The sequence below is a fragment of the Boleophthalmus pectinirostris genome, unplaced genomic scaffold (genome assembly GCF_026225935.1).
Source record: "Boleophthalmus pectinirostris isolate CB_2022bp ecotype Guang Dong unplaced genomic scaffold, ASM2622593v1 HiC_scaffold_1, whole genome shotgun sequence".
In the NCBI taxonomy this organism is placed as follows: Eukaryota; Metazoa; Chordata; class Actinopteri; order Gobiiformes; family Gobiidae; genus Boleophthalmus; species Boleophthalmus pectinirostris.
The window spans coordinates 18,382,781-18,399,684 of record NW_026570970.1 but is presented as its reverse complement, the minus strand read 5'-3'; the positions used below and the strand labels follow the sequence as shown (position 1 = coordinate 18,399,684).

Here is a 16,904-nt window from a genome sequence, read left to right as displayed (position 1 = left end):
AACACATCGCACGAGGAAAAATATAGTTAAAAGGCCTTTATTTTAATGGCCAAAGCCAACATGTTTCGATCGAGCAGAAGAAGATGCTTTGTAGACCTCCACAAAGGCATTGGCCCACTCTCACTTACAATTCCTAGATCTAAACTAAAATCACTGACTCTCATATCTTATTACTAATAAAATTTCATACCCTTTACTTATCTACCAATGACAATCTCACCACAAACACATTTGCAATCTCTACTTGGCCCTACGTCAAACATATTACACACTACTCCATAGACCAGTCAGGCACAAATCACTCAGAATCCAGTCACCCAAAAACCTCCCTGGTCCAATCAGCATCTGATGATCCCTGCCTGATGAGAGACTGGCGCTCCCACCCTTTCAGCTGCCCATGTGCCCCTTCAAAACCTTATCGTGGCTACAGCCCTCATATCTGACTATTGCTGCACTATTTACTGTCTGTATGTGTAGTCAGTGTGTATAGTTTCATGACCAGTTCTCACCAGGAGCAGCAGCAGCACCACATCAGCATGGTCACACACACAGGCCACATGCAGAGCGGTCCATTGGTCCTCGTCCTGCAGGTTCACGTTCAGTCCACGCTCAATCAAGAGCTCAGCCGCAAACACGTTGTCATGGCGAGCACACTGTAGGTGAACAGACACTTTTCAATTATCTATCAGTGCGTGATGGGAAGCATTTTATAAAACCTGTATTTGGATATTTGTATGAAATAAAGAATTAGAAAATCAATAGTGTCATAGGATTGGAATTCTCTTTTGAATGTAGAATACTATATAATAACTTCCCTTGAAGGTCCCATATTATGCAAAACTGACTCATGTATGTGTTTAGTCATGTTAGAATATTGTTATTATTGTTATCTCATCAAAAATGTACCTAGAGTTATGTTTTGTTTCATTCACACATGTCTGAGTAATGCTTTATTTTTAGTCTGTCGACACCTTCAAGGCGCAAAAAGCTCTATTCCACTCTGCAATGTCATGAAGAGGTAGTTTTCAAGTTAACAGCTACCTTTTACCTTTTTGTTTAATAGAGATTGGGAATTCCAGAGCTGGAATTATCCAAATGATTCTGGTTAAGGTGTATAGAGTTCAAAAACACAGCTGAGCACTTGTATTACCACATAACACATGGACAGAGTGTTTTCAGTTTGAGAGGAGAACGTAACCTAAATAAGCAGAATTTGTGTGTTAAACATGTGAATGTGTGAATTAAACAAAACACAACTCCAGGTTTTTGATGAGGAAACAAAGTTATGAGATAGATCAGAAAATAGTGTACTATGGGCCCTTTAAACTGGTAAGCCCACATTGGTTTTGTGCCGCTAAACTTTAGTCTCAGTTACATCATAGCACACTTGCTGTGTAGAAACGGGAAGCTCTTGTTATATGAAAAATGTGACAAATATGACAGTGGTCCCAGGGGAGCTCATTATAGGCCCTTTCTTTCAACCCTGATTATTTTAGTGTGAGACTATTTCCACAGTTTATGCATACTTTTTCTACAACCAAATATTGATCACTATAAAGTAGAAAATAAGTGCACCATGTGACTTTTCCAGTTAGCCTCAAGCATATTCATATAGATGTTATTGCTTTGCCTGGTATGACATTAAGCTTCTTCTGTCTGCATGAAGACAAGCAGGCGATGCAACCAAGCCATGTTACAGCTCAGATCTGTAGAGTGTCTGTGCTCATAATAACAAAGCATGTTTTTTCTCAATATTAGTGAGGAAGAAAACACTTTTAATTGAATATATACAAGGTGGCAGTTAGCTGACCTGCATCCACAAAATTTACATAATTCACCTTTAAAGTAAGTTAAAGGTCTGAATACAAACACAGGCCAACTGAGTCTTTCTTACCAGGTGTAGTAATGATCCTCCAGACGCTGTTGTTGTGTTGATGTCAGTTCCCTCCTTCAAAAGTCGCAGCACTGAAAGGGAACAGAATTTCTCAGTTATTAACCTTGAATAAGTGAAACCTTACCTTGCAGACAGGCCGTTAACCAGCCAAAGACCCAACCTTAGCGGACAGCCAAACTCCCTGATCCACGCCACTCAACATAAAACCCTCTGAGAAGTGTCCTCTAGCTGCCTTTGACATGTCACTGAGGAGGGGCAGCAGTGGGTCACAAGTACTTACATACTTCAAGGTCTGGTGAGCATCACAACCCACTCACACTAGACAAGTAATACAAACAAGAAGATTGAGAAATACTGAAAGCGGACAGCCAAAGATAAAACAAGGTCATAGCGGTTTGCACAGAGAAGGCTGCAAATTGTTAAAAAATCAATACCCATATACTACTCAACATTAAAACTAGTATTAAAACTAGATACGAGTTTGAATTATTATCAATTACAGAACTAATATGGACCTTTCCAACATAGTCTGAAAAAGGTCTCAAATCATATTAGAGATAGTATGAGAAGTATGATTAAAGAGGTAACACTTTTAACCCTTTTTCTTAGACATTTTATCTGCAAACTAATAATTTTTTTCCAGGTCTGACACTGACATATCCATAATATGATATAAACATGTATATTTGGTGTCTAGGCACTCTCACCTCACGGCAAAAAGGGTTAAATTCCTAGATGTGTGTTTTTAGTTTCCATTGTTATTTTCAAATGTAAAATAGAACAAACCTGGGATGGGTCAAATGCAGAGATCAGATTTTTCTACAAGGACAGTAAAATATACCTTAACGGTCCTGCATTTGCAGACATAAAAAAAAAAAAGAAGATTGTTGTTTTAGTTACCATGAAAAGGAAAAGAAGTGCAAGGACAAATCAGAGTTGTCAGTAAGAGACAGGTAGCTATTTGGACACAAAGTATTAGACAATAGAAGAGAGATACAGGGTAAAATTTGCGTGACCTTCCACCACAAACGCAGCCATCACTGTCAACACCTAAACCAACACCGCAATCTTTAAGCAAAACCAGGAGCTCAGCAGACAGTCGCCATGGTAATTACCTTGGCGATAAGTCCATGTAATGAACTCCGATGATGACCCCCAAGAGGTCATTTCACTTACAGGGCCGTTATCTCGACAGCAGCAGTAAATAAGCATCCCTAACCTCATACACAGCTCACGTCTTTAGGCTACAAGACAGAGGCAAAAAGCAATTCAAACACTGTCAGGGTGAATTTGTCTCACCGCGTTACAGACTTCAGAAGTAATAAAATGTGCTACATGGACTTTGCTATTTACATATAAGTACAATACACCTACTATAACAGTGATACAGACATTCGCTCTCACCTCCACCCACATTCCAGCATGTTCAGAGCATTATGATATGTTTATTGCCTCTCTTTATGAAAGTTCTTATGACTTTTACTTTCACAATGGCTCACAGCGAGGTTGCTTTTACAAGATAAGAGGATTAAAGGGTATATGTGAAAATCCAGCTTGAACATCAGTGTTGATCTCACAGCTGCATGGAGCCAACAGCAGGGGCACAGGCTATCCATTAGGGATGCGTGATCCAGCTTTTCAGTCATCATGCCCAATATTAACCGATACCAGTGTAGGGACGGAAAATGGCAATTATTTTGACAAAAGATAGTTAACCGATTACATTCATGTATCCTTATTTATCCAAATTGATCCAGTTTGTATGAATAAAAGTTCAAACACTGTGAGACGTTCTAGCCTCAAAATAGTCTTATTACATCAAATTAAAGGCCAAACCAGAAAATTCGCTGAACCAATATTATAGAACTGATACCTGATCCAGCTAATTTTTCAGTATTAGTGCCAATATTTGATACCAGTATCACTATCAGCCCATGATCCATACTATCTATTAAGCTACAATACCTAAATATTTTAAATAATTTCACATTGGTACTTGGAAGGCACCATAAAGCTAAATACTGTAATCCACTCATTAAAATGAATGTACACAAGGCATAGCTCACAGCTGGTTTGACATCTGGACATGCCACCTCAGCTTTCCAGTCTGCAAGCTGTCCCATTTGTAAAAGCTTGTCAGGGATGGCCACTGACAGATTCTGTTACCTTCTCACTATACAAGAGAATGTGGCTAATGAGAGGTGAGAGGTCAAGAGCCATTTATTGACCCTAAGGCCATAATGAACACAAAACAAAGTGAACGTGTGGCAAAAAATCTTAACAAAGAATCAATACAACTGCTGTAAAACATGCTCAGTCAAGACAAACAGTAGGGTGAGGTCCATTCGGAGTCTGGGGCCATCTGTTCATTTCATATGCATTAGACTTAAAAATGCACAAGTCCATTTAAAAGTCATTGTTGAAATGATACAGTAAAATGCATGTGATGGGTTTTTAAGATTTCTAATTTACACCTAATCTGGCAGGATAATACTTGGTGTAAATATAAATTATAGTTTTATACTGTCCAAAAGTTTGGCACAGTTTACAAAGAATTATTTTTTTTCTGTTGCTCAAATGATAATTGTTAAATATTATGTGTTTGATTATTACTGGGTAAGGGTGGTTTAGGACTGTATGATTGCTTATTGTTTATCAAATGATATGTGCATGCAGTCAGAAAGGAATAAAAACTAGACTGTTTGGTAAACAGCTCAGAGTTGCAAAAATTGAGTCAGATAAAAGCCAATGTGATGCTATTTCCTCTTTGTGCGACATGTTTTCTCTAGTGTGTGTGACAGACAGTGCGTACTGGGTGAAAGGTGAAAAGGTGGTGTGAGGAGAAAGCACGTCTGCGGGTCTTGGAAATCTACAATGAGGAACTGTGTGGACCAATAATGGATGCAACCAAAAAAGGCTAGAAACCAGAATGCTAGACTATGAAGAAAAAAATATATAAAGGTGTTCAGGGCTAGAAAGGGGAGACAAGAGCGGCACACCCGTCTGGATCCCGGGTTTTGTATTAGATCAGGGACAGGTAGTTGAACCCTACTGCTTTGTTATTCAATATTTTGAAGTGTATTCAATAAATAGAAGTGAATTTAACTCTTCTTATCTGTGAATCCTTCTCCATCAACGAGCACTCGGAGGAAAGAGTTTAAGGTAATAGAAAACATTTACAGGACTGCTATTGGGAAAAGTGGAAAGGTATCGTACTGTCTTTAAGTAGAGTTGGAACTTAAGTACTGCTCTTAAAGAAGGTGGAAAATACTTAGTACTGCAGTGAGGTGGAAAACAAATGTCAAATTAAAGGAGTCAGATAAGGGAAGAAAAGTTCTCTCCTCCGAACATTATATAAAAATGTTTGTTATATTTTTATTTATCAAATAATCATTTCACTGTCTATTAGAGTGGTTTTGGCCTAGTATACATCATGGATGCTAGGTAAAAGTTAAGAAAATTCCTTAAGTTGATGTAATGATTTCCAACAAGTACAATTTTAAACCTAAAAAAATTACTTTACTTACTTACTTTTTTTTTTTTTTTAAATAAAAACATGAATATAATGAACTTAGTGGTGTTTTACTAAAATCAGTAGTTAAGTCTTTCACAGGCACTTTAAGCCACCTGAAGTTCACTTTTTTAACCCAAATGTCTAATTGTAATCTGTGTCATTATTTTGTGTCGGATTGGGTCCAGATATTTACCAACAACCATCACTGTCACCCTGGATAATTTGTGCTGAAAAGACATTAAAGTTTTATGGCAGTTTTTGATTCATGTGGATTGGCTCAATAATTATGTAGCTCCCCAGCTCCATGTTAAAATAATGGCAGATTTGAATATCACCATGTCACGTGAACCAAACCCAAAATATTTTCTGTATGACCCTAGACTAATTAACAAACTTAAAATAAACAGAGGCTCCACAAGAAATAAAATTTGCCATATCTTGAAATCGTTTATCAAGAGACTACAATATTGCACATTTACAGCAGCCATAATGAGACTTGTGACATATAGTTGAGTATAGGTATGAAACATGCTGAGAAAGCACTGCATAAAATCATTGCTTCATAATATGCTCCATGTGCTATCCATTAAGATGCACAGTGCCAGGTCCACTCAGTAGCTCTCATTCACTACAGCCTACAGCCTGTATCTGAAGTGAGTTGTTGCCGGCTGTAGGAGAGGCTGTAGGAATGAGGCTGTCATTTTGTGGAAAATTGCAAAACAGCTGTTGGAGACATATGGGGAGTTTCCATGGCAACGAGGCACTGGTAGATGAGAGAAAAAAGAGAGGTGTATGTATTGGAGCTGTGCAGGTGTACAGGGCAACAGGAAGCACGGCTAATGTGGTCCTACGTTAGTATGTTAAAGCAGTTTGTTGAAGCAGTATTTGCCTTATTCTGTTGACAAAGTGGTGGGTGTAATTAACATTTCATTTCACTTATTTAAAGTAACCATCACACCAAAAAGCTTCATATGAAATTCAACAGTAGTATAAAGTCTGACATTAACACCAGTATTTCTTAAATTTAACATTACTTTGGACATATATAGCATCAAGAATATAATGAGTCACAGCAGTTTATTTATAAGTTACATTAAATTCTATTCACCAAGCACCACAAATCCTACAAAAAAAGTTGGAAGAGTCCCAGCCCCAGTCAATTAACAGTATCCCTACCACAGCAAGACAGGGCAGTCACCTTGCTGAACCCCTATGTGTGCTCTAGATTTGATGCATTTGACACAATACAATGCAGCTTCTGTACATGACACACTCCAACAAGACAAATCTTCCACTTTTCCAAAGCATCACCCTCTGACAGCCCAGTATGAGATTCTCTGCAGATCGCTCAGTCTGATGAATAGTTTGATCTCACTGGTTATCACACACACAACAGCAGAAGTGTTTCACAGTATCACTCCATGTTTCTAAAATGAGCTTTGAAATTCTCTCATTGTTTCCATCATGATGAAAAATGACCATCGCACGTTTTGCAATAAGCCACTTTCAGCTCCAAAATTCTAAAATCTCTTCTGTCAGATATAAGTTATATGTAAGCTTCAGTGGGGCACTTTCTAACCTCATAGCAGGATGGTTGGACTGGACAATTAACAATACAAATAATATTAAATCAAGATATCACAGCTGGATATCTATTATAGTTTGTAAAAGCCTTCTTTACAATTTAATAACACTCCTACAGATTTCAATATTATAGTACAAAGACTAAAAACAAAATCCTGTCTATATGTTGCGAGCCTTTTAGGTCTATTTTACTGTTTCTATCTATTGCTGGCATTTCAACCATTGCCCTGGGAGCACATTTGGAAAACTGCCTTTGTACTATGTACGGGCAGCAAAATATTACATTATGTGTACTGTTGAAATAGCAAACACTGTAAAAAGGCAAACATGGGCTGTTATTTTTTGTATTACCCTTTCTACTGGGCTATTGACATATAATCACAGACTATGAGTGATCTGAAGCATCAAAGTTAAATAACAGTATCTGTGAATAGTGAGTGTGAATAGTGAGTGGTTGAGTACACCAAGGCTATTCTGTATGGAGCTAGAGTTGCCACTTCTAAGCTCAAAATTTGATGTTTGTCAAATTAGCTTAGTAAAATCCATTTATGACTGTCAATCAATGTTTTCTGTTTCTCTTGGGACCTTTCCCTTCTGTCAAAAAGATGAATGCTTTCTGAGATGTAGTTAAAAGTTGATGTTCAGAGCTTTCTATACCTCTCGGGTTTGTGTTCAACTTGAGTGCACACTGATTGTGTATCATTAAAAGCACAGTAGAGTGACAAGTTCCCTTTTTCCATCTGAGCCGTTGAATGAGCTCATTTGTCTAGGGGATTCTAGCAATAGCTTAACTAGAATCTGCAAATGTATTTTATCTACCATTTTCAGTCAAACAGAATTCAAACCACCAGCAACAAACGGCAAAAAGAGCATCAATAAGAAAATTCCTTTACTAACCATAAAAAGAGAAGTTAAAAAAGATAATTTAAAGGTCCTATATTATGCAAAATTGACTCTTGTGAGCTTTAAAACATGTTAGAATGTTATTACCTCCTAAAAACATACCTGGAGTAGAGTTTGCTTTCATTTACAGGTTTGAGTAATCCTTTATTAGTTTGTCTAGATCTCTAAAGATCAAAATGCTGCTTTACCTTGTGATGTCATGAAGCGGTAGATTTTAAATTAACAGCTCCTTTTCCCTTTAGTTTTAATAGATATTGGGGATTCCAGGGCAGAAATCATTAAAACAATTCTAGTGAAAGTGTATTGAGTTTAAAAACACAGTGGAGGACTTACTGTATTACCACATGACATCACAAGGTGGATGAGAGTGTTTGAGTGCAGAACTCAGCCTGAATGCGTGAGATTTGTGTATTAAACATGCATTAATGAAACAAAATATAACCCCAGGTATGTTTGTGATGAGAAAACAACATTATAACCAGATCAGAAAATAGCGTAATATGGGCCCTTTAAACACCACTAACAGGCTGCAAAAAGAGCATCAATAAGAAAATTCCTTTACTAACCATAAAAAGGCTCTATAAAGATACATTAAGAGAGACCAAGAAGTACCCCAAACATTCTACAAGATGCATCTGTGCCATAATCAATGATGCAAAGTGGCTTTTGAAATGGATTGTTTCCAAAAGCGCACTCTGCCAGGTTTGACCAATGACATGTCACCTGAATGTGTTCAGCTGAGCCCAGAGGCAGCACTCTAACAGGCCGTCAATCAAACAGTTGACAAGGCAACCCTGAGAGACTAAATACAACAAAAACATGCTATTTGGTGAATTTTATCTACCACTGTTCTAGTAGCAACATTTCACTACATGGCATGTGTATGGGTAAAATGTATGTAGTTTGTTACAGTTTTTGCTATTTCATCTATTACGTGCAAATTGGTTAAATGTCCTATATTACACAAAATTGATTATTGTGAGCTTTAAGCCATGTTATAATATTGCTATCATCAAAAACATATCTGGAGTTGTGTTTTGTTTCATGTTTGAGTAATCATGTGTTATAGTCTGTCTACATCTTCAAAGCTCAAAATGCACATAGTGGTAGTTTTCAGATTAACAGCTCCTTTTACCTTTAATTCAGTAGAGTTTGGCAATTCCAGGGCTGAAATCATCCAAATGATTCTAGTGAAGGTGTATGGAGTTTAAAACCACAGAGGAGCACTTCCTTTGTTACTATATGACATCACAGAACTGAGTGTTTTCAGTTTGAGAGAAGAACTCAGCCTAAATATGCAGGATCTGTGCATTAAACATGTGTAAATGGAGCAAAAGATAACTCCAGGTATGTTTTTGATAAGCAAACATTAAAACATAGATAAAAAAAAATTGTGTAATATGGGCCCTTTAACATTGCACACAACATTCAAACTAAATTAAAGCAAATGTCAATAATATACTTCATTTGACACAGAGGCTTTATGCTCCAATGGTAAAACAGAAACCAGTGCAGGACCTAACCTGTACTCAACCATCAAACATCTAATATTGTTTGAGGGGCAACAGCTGCTACACTTCTACATATCTACTTTGAATTACTTGAAAGATGATTGCAAGAAATCCAATCTAACCAAATGTCAGAGTGCCACAGAGTCACTGGGCTGGGATATATCATGGTTATGTATTGTAATATTATCCCTTTGTTCTATCCTGGTTAACCTTTTAGATTTGTCTTTTAATATTTTATTCTGAAAATGTTTGCATTGTTATATACTTTCCACACATTCTAACATATTTTGGCCAGCTAATCCAAGACTCTTTGTAATATATGGCACATCCGTTCTGATTACCTTGTGTCCTGTCAGCAGCACAGACTCTTTCTCTGCCATATCTCAGAATCTCTCCTTCAGGCGGCTCACTACAGATGAGCTTTAATTAAGATGGAGCAGGGATTGTACTGTCGGTCTCCACCAGTCTGTTTGCATGTTCAGTGCTGGCTGCATCCTTTCTCATTTCTGACTTCTCTTTCTACAGCACATGTATGTTTGTAATTTCTATAGTTTTCTCCAAGCATGTAGTAGTAGGTTTAAAAAAATACAAGACAAAACAAGGCATAATATATCACCAGTAACCATAGACTGGAACTGAACTTAGCCAACTATTGCCTCTCTGTCCATAACTGCTGGTGTCAGGCTGGTCATTTAGTTCTTAAAATGTTTGTATTAACCCACTTTACATTATTCTGTGTTTTTAATTTTGATACTTTGACTGTAAATCCAGAAGTCGCCCCTATAACTGCTAGTCTTGAACTGTGAACTTCATTTGACTGGAGCTGAATGCTATGGATGATGCCACTTCTTCATACAGTGCCAATAACACATTAGTAAACAACACAGATTGTATGTTCATCAAAATTCATGTTTGGATGGGATAAATATAACAGGTTAACACTGGTTCTCCATAAATGTTGGTCATAATACTAGTTTAAGTACTCACTAACCTTCATATTCTAGGCTGTGGTAATTATAATATAATTTAGGCTGGCTCCTTTCCACTTGTGATAACACTAATGAACAACTAGCATTTCCATTTCATATCTCACGTAGCCACTGCCAAGAATTTGCACCACCATTTTTGAGACCGGTAAGCTGACTACATTAGCAAAATCCTATTCTTCTAGTGGGCAGTCTTGTGGGCACCTCCTCTTTATTAATCCCCAGGCAATTACTACCATGTATTTACACTCTCTCACCTCCCGAAATACTTGAGGGTGAGATCCATAAATCATTTAACATCGGGGCTCCAACAAAGGTTAGAGTCTACAGCTAATTCTAAGGTCAAAATAGCAACTTTAACTACAATTTCTTATTAACACAGAAATAGTCGAAACGGGGTTAACAAAAGATATATAAATTATTGGCCATGCATAAGTAGCTTTGTTAGGGTGACCAGATTTTCAAAATTCAAAACTGGGATGGTTGGTATACACAAAATTGTGAAAAGAGAGCCTAATATTGTCCATTCTTGACTCACTTGTGGATAAGTCATAATATGAAGGATTTCTGTCTGTGCGTTTTTTTTAACCTGATGGTCAATTTCAAGCACGGTTTTCTGTATTTTAGCTAAAAAAAAGACAATACATTCCCTTCTTTACTGTGGGCAGGTATCAGATTGGTCAAAAGTAGGGACATGTCTTGTATAAAACTGAATCAGTGGTTTTGGATACATCTGCTGAGGCAGGAGGCACAGGGCTTAAAACTGGGGCTGCCCCAGGTAAATAGGGACATCTGGTCACCCTAAGCTTGGCAGCAATCCAGTGACTTGCAGATATGAAAATCCAATACACAGTTAATGCCAAGAAACCATGGTAAAGTTTAGTATTTTGCTGTGACACTGTACCAGCTGCTGTGCCAGTCCCCAACTGAACCCCTTTTATATTCAGGGGACAGGGATTAGCACAGTGACCTGCAAAGACTCCTCACAGAACTGATACAGATCCACACAGACAGCTGGCCTCCTGACAGCCAAGAACCTGACACACACCAGCAGAATAAACTGTGGTTTGGATAGACAGCGATGCCCTTCGAAAAGACCCAAGGGATTACACAGGAGTATGCAAATGGACTCAAGGTTTGTGTGGGCGTTTTACTTGACAGCCATTCAGAAAGTTTGTTGTGTATTTTTGTTTGCATATTTTGGTTCCAAGAAACTATCATTAAGAATAGTTAAGTATATCTCACCATATCACAAGATAAAGTTATATTATCAGGATTGTCAGATTGAAATCATAGGCTTCTTTGAAAGCAGTGATTTAACACTGAGATACAGTTGGTACATTCACAGCATCACTTAATTTTAGTTTTTTTTTGTTTTCTCAGTCTATATTACATTAAGGTTTTACACACCGTCGTTGTCATCATGGCGGATTATGGCATCTTGCAGAATGTCAGTGAGCCCAAAGCGAACGTGGTGTTTCTTCTTGTGGTTAGGTAGTACTCGTGCCTTGTTTGTCCCCTGCTGGCGCTGTAAGTTCTTCTCCCGTTCGTAGTAGGCTCTGATTTGGTCACAGCGCATCCGTCTGACCAGCCGCTGCCGCTGACCAATTGGGAGAGACTCCAGCAGACACTGGTCGATCTCCATATTTTGCCGAAAGACGTTACATAGCTGGAAGCAACCTGGGAGCAGAGGAAATACAAAGGGAAAAAAGTTTAACCGAGAAAATTATCTCAGCACAGGACAAATAATAAGTATACAAAATCACAGCTATCTATTGCTCTTTGACGCTGATAAGGCCAAATATTATGACCACCTGTCCAGTAACTGAATTCAAGCCCTGCTCAATATATATTCTATATTGACAGATCACAGATCACAACTCACACTCTTGGTGATGATGTGAGCAGATTGTGAATACTTTCTTACTATAATACCTCCATTTTCCAGCGTCTAATGTAACTCACAAATATGCGGGAGCCTTTTGATGCTGCAGTCGTAATGTTAGGCCTGATCGCTCTTCTGAATATTGTAGTCTGTCTTTGTATTGATTTTGCTCCTCCTGTGATTTATTTACACACATTGTGAACTGTGATGTGTTTATTTGTACTCAGAGAAGAACTGAGAGGTACATGACAGCTTCTGTGTGTAGCCTCTGTTGGAGCAGAAGACTGCAGTGGTTCTCTTTTACAATGCAAAATATTTCTCACTCTCAGAGGATTTTAGCCAAATAGACCGGAAAGAAAATACTCCATCTGTGACTGCACTGTATCGGCAGGTAAAGAGCAATAACTTCTAGTATTATCTAGCTTTGCCATTAAGTTGAAAATCTTATTTGTACCTGGAATAACACTTATAACAACACTTATAATTTGGCATCTTGTCCGTTCAACAAGCGCTTTCACTTTCCTTAAGGTTTGCGTTATTCTTTATGACTCATCAATGTGCCGCTCCTGTTGCAAAATATCACACAGTATTATGCCAAATCCCCATTTAGACTTTTGTGTTATCTAACAGGACAGGGGACATTATGCTAAAGCATTAAACTATGCTTTGAATAGCATTTTATTACACTGTGAACAATAAGTCATAGTATTATGACAGGTGGATTGATGATAAACACACTTTGCCTCTTTAGAATGTATATGGTAAAATAAAGATTACAGGAGCCTCTTTATGTCTTTGTGACTTTGAGATATACATCTACAACCTGTACCAGCTCACCCTTCTTCTTCACACACACACGCGCACGCATGCACACACACACACACACACACACGCATGCACATGCACACACACACACACGCATGCACATGCACACACCATACACAGCTCCTTGCCCAGATGCCATCTGCTCTGACAGACCACAGAAAAGGCTCTCTTTGTGTTTGGGCTTCTGATGAGAGGGTTACCACCATTGTGCTTCTCAGGACAGGTGTCTACTTCAACTGTTTTCAGGGACTTGGCTGCAGGTTGGGAAAACACACAGTCCCTAAAAGCAAACTATGAAGCACATCCAAATCCCAACTCTAAATCTAATTTTCAGACCATAAACACTTTCCTCTATCCCACATAATGATACACATGCTTTAAATTGTTTGCCATCTTTTGGTCTCCCAAGAAAAAAGAAAAAAAAACACTGCACAGTTATTGGTTGGATTTTAGACCAGATGCCCTTCAGACAAAACAGCATGCACTGCGAGAGGGAGTTAAACTGGCTACCTACTGCACTAAAGGCAGAAAGTGACAGCATCACTGTCACCATCACATACAGAAAAAGTACCCACAGTAGACTGTAGTGATGTATTACTGAACTCAAATACATCAAGGACATCAGCTGAATAGCGAGGAGCAGTAACCTACACTATTACACAAAAGGAAATGACTAAGATTTAAAGCGCCCATTTTGCGCTATTTTGTGATCTATGTTGTTTCCTCATCAAAAACTTACCTGGAGTTCTGTTTTGCTTCAGTGTTTAACACACAAACCCTGCTTATTTAGTTGTTTTCTCAAAAAGAAAACACTCCGGTCCACCTTATGATGTCAAGTAGTGACAGAATAAGCGCTCCATTGTGATTTTAAAGTTCATACACCTTCAATGGAATTATTTAGATAATTTCAGCTCTGGAATGGCCAATCTAGTGAACTAAAGGTAACTTGTAAACTACCTCTTCTTGACATCACAAGGTGGAACAGAGCATTTTGAGCTTTGGAAATGTAGACATAATACCATGGTGTGTTTTTGAGGAGGTAACAAATTCTAACATGGATTAAAGCTCACAAGAGTCAGTAAGACAAGACATTATCAGCTCGATGCACCAAGGGACTGCCCCCGCCCCCCCCAAATGGTATATACAGTAATTGGCCACATGTGGAGCTAAATGTTAAAGGATTACATGTAACATTACAGTCCAGTTTCTCATTTTTACCTTGATATAATGTATACAATATGGAAACTTGAAGAAAGAAATTAATCAGAATGAATGAAGTAACTGGAAAATCCTTGATGGCTGAGTATAGCCCACACAGCTGAATGAATCATAAAGCTGAGATGGGAGAGAGAGGTATACAGGCTGTAGCATTATCTCTTTGCCGTTCCATTTCCAAAGCTATCAGCTATTGATTGAACATGGAACATCCCCAGTCGGCACCAGCTAATAACCCTGACAGCATTGCACCAGCTTGTAAATGAATGAAAAATCGTCCACAAGATCAAATAACAGAGCAGATATCAGAGTAGGAAGCAATATTAGATGCTATGTTTGTGGGGACAGTGGCTGCTCCAATATCCAAATACCTGAATGCCCTCTCTGGGTTATTAAAGCATTATTTTAAAGCAGCACCACTTTCCTTCATTGTGACTCCTTGCACCAATTCCTCCTGTCACTCACCCTTCTCTCCGCCTGTCTGTCACCAGCACTCCTCTATTTAAATCACTATTTCCCTCCCTCTCCATCTGCCCATTTTTCTCTCCAAAGGGACTTTTTCTCCGTGTCAGCCTGTCATTGGGTTATTAATATGCCAGACTCTTGTGCATTTGTGCATTGTAATGTCTTATTTTCTCTCTGTTTTAAATCTACTCATCCGTAAGCCACTACCTGCCGCATACACCGGTTAACTTCCCAACATCTGCAGCACGGAGCTCTCTGCAGCACACACCCACTACCACACATTGGAAGTTGCTGTCATAAATGTCACTGCAAGCTCCAACATAGGAATAGATTAGGCTACAATGAGCTACACTAAAATGCATGGCTTTCAGTACGATGTTGCACGCAGAGCTAACATTGCACACAGAGACATGCATAGGGTTACTCACAGCATTTGATGAAATGATAGTGAGACATTTTCAGAATCCGGTGAATGAAAAGACGTGTGTGGGTCAGTTGGCCAGCAGACAGTGGCGGAGGAGGAGGCAGCTACAGGTTTCACTTAAAACTAACAGCGACCTCGTAACCAAACCAAATGCATTATTAATCTGCTGGCTGCATGCGCTCCCGGGTCTGCATAATTCACCAGCCTTGGTAGTAGTAGCGGCAGAAGAAGTAGCAGCTCCTATTGCAGCAACACCGTTCGGCATCTATCTTTCTCACTACCTCTCACTCTCTCTCTGCCTCGGTCAAGCTGTCGGCGAGTTTGCAGCTGTCCCTAACTCTCCCCTCTTGCCTGCAGTTCGGAGAGGAGGAGAAGAAGAAGAAGCCGAGTGGCGGCATCTACACAGCCATGACAGTCGCACGTGCACAGACCTGCGTCACTCATAGACAACCGGTAGCATCCCTCCTCCCTCGGATCACACACCCCCAATGACGCAATGCTCTTCCAGCTTCCACACAGCAAACATGTATGTGATGTATTCTGCACCTTTCGAGTGGAGTGGAGAGGGAGCCTGCGAGTGTAGAATGACAGAATATTAAGGAAGGCTTGGTACAGCAGGGGGAGCAAGAGGGGAAAAATGGAACTGTAAGCCAAAGTGTAAAGGATTGCAAGAGGGAGAGAGAGGGAGAGGAATAGAGGAGAGCTGCTGCAGTGCGGTACATTTTGGTACATGACACATCCGATTTCCATCAAGTCTTTTATATGGGTCAAAATATTGAGACGCGGGTTTAGTGAGCGCTCAAAGCTTGTCACCAGGCAGTTAGCATATCTAAAAATCAAGTGAGGTGAGGTAATGCGGTCACACTAGGTCTGTAGGGCAGTACGGTTTAAAGGAGGATCTTGTGAATCCTTTGCCAAAGTACGGATTACATTATAGAAAGGTTGATAAATGCATAGGATATGAAAATAGCATAATGGAAAAACAAGAAAATATAGCTAGATAAGCTATAGCTGAAAGAGAAGATATAGTAGATGCACCCTTTTGACACGTGTGACTAAATGCTAACGTGACACAGAATTTTGAATGTGTGCCACTGCCTTATATCCATGCAGGACAAAAATTGCTGCATTTTATACCCCCTCTTGCACAGTCAAACAAGGGCATTCGGAGAAGGGGTGGGGAGCGAAGGAACACTTGAGGACTATTTAATACCAGGACAGATGAGGACAAGGGAATAAACTGCAGCTAAGGTAAAAGTGAATGAGTGTAGCTGTAGATCAATGTATGTGACACTGGATACTTGAGTATATCTTGACATATGGAATTAGGTCATTGACTTATATTCAGTCTGTCAGAGCAAATATAGAAAAACTACCTTGGGGAAAGATAAGACAGAGTTTGTATGCATGCTGCGAGAAGGAGCTACAATGAATCCTAAATAAGTCTCATCTACAACTCCATGCACATACACTAGAGCATTTTCCACACCCAGGAAAATTAGATTTCAAGTGGCATCTTTAAAGGCTAAAAATGAGTAACCCATGTCTAAAGCAAAAGGGTAAAAAAATAATATGCCAAAATAATTAATCATACATTAGATCTAATTCAGAAGGAAATTAACTTGACTAAGCTACAATAGACAAAAAAAAAAAAAAAGAATTATGATTTTTACCTCAAACAGGGTTAGCAGACAAAAC

The 16,904-nt window shown here is 38.8% G+C and overlaps 1 protein-coding gene across 2 annotated transcripts in view; it reads right to left on the bottom strand.

Annotated features, from left to right (window-relative positions):
• The window catches only part of myo16 (myosin XVI), a 75,954-nt gene that overhangs the window by 53,650 nt on the left and 5,400 nt on the right, over positions 1-16,904 (bottom strand). Inside the window, exons 1-4 of one of the 2 annotated variants that reach the window (XM_020939158.2) lie at positions 15,211-15,261; positions 11,803-12,072; positions 1,895-1,965; positions 510-653 (exon numbers count right to left, since the gene is read on the bottom strand). In XM_020939158.2, coding sequence (XP_020794817.2) covers positions 510-653; positions 1,895-1,965; positions 11,803-12,072; positions 15,211-15,238 — 513 coding nt within the window. In that variant the 5' untranslated portion in view covers positions 15,239-15,261. Of the gene's footprint in view, positions 1-509; positions 654-1,894; positions 1,966-11,802; positions 12,073-15,210; positions 15,262-16,904 lie in introns of those variants that run through there. The other variant, XM_055152650.1, reaches the window with a different exon arrangement.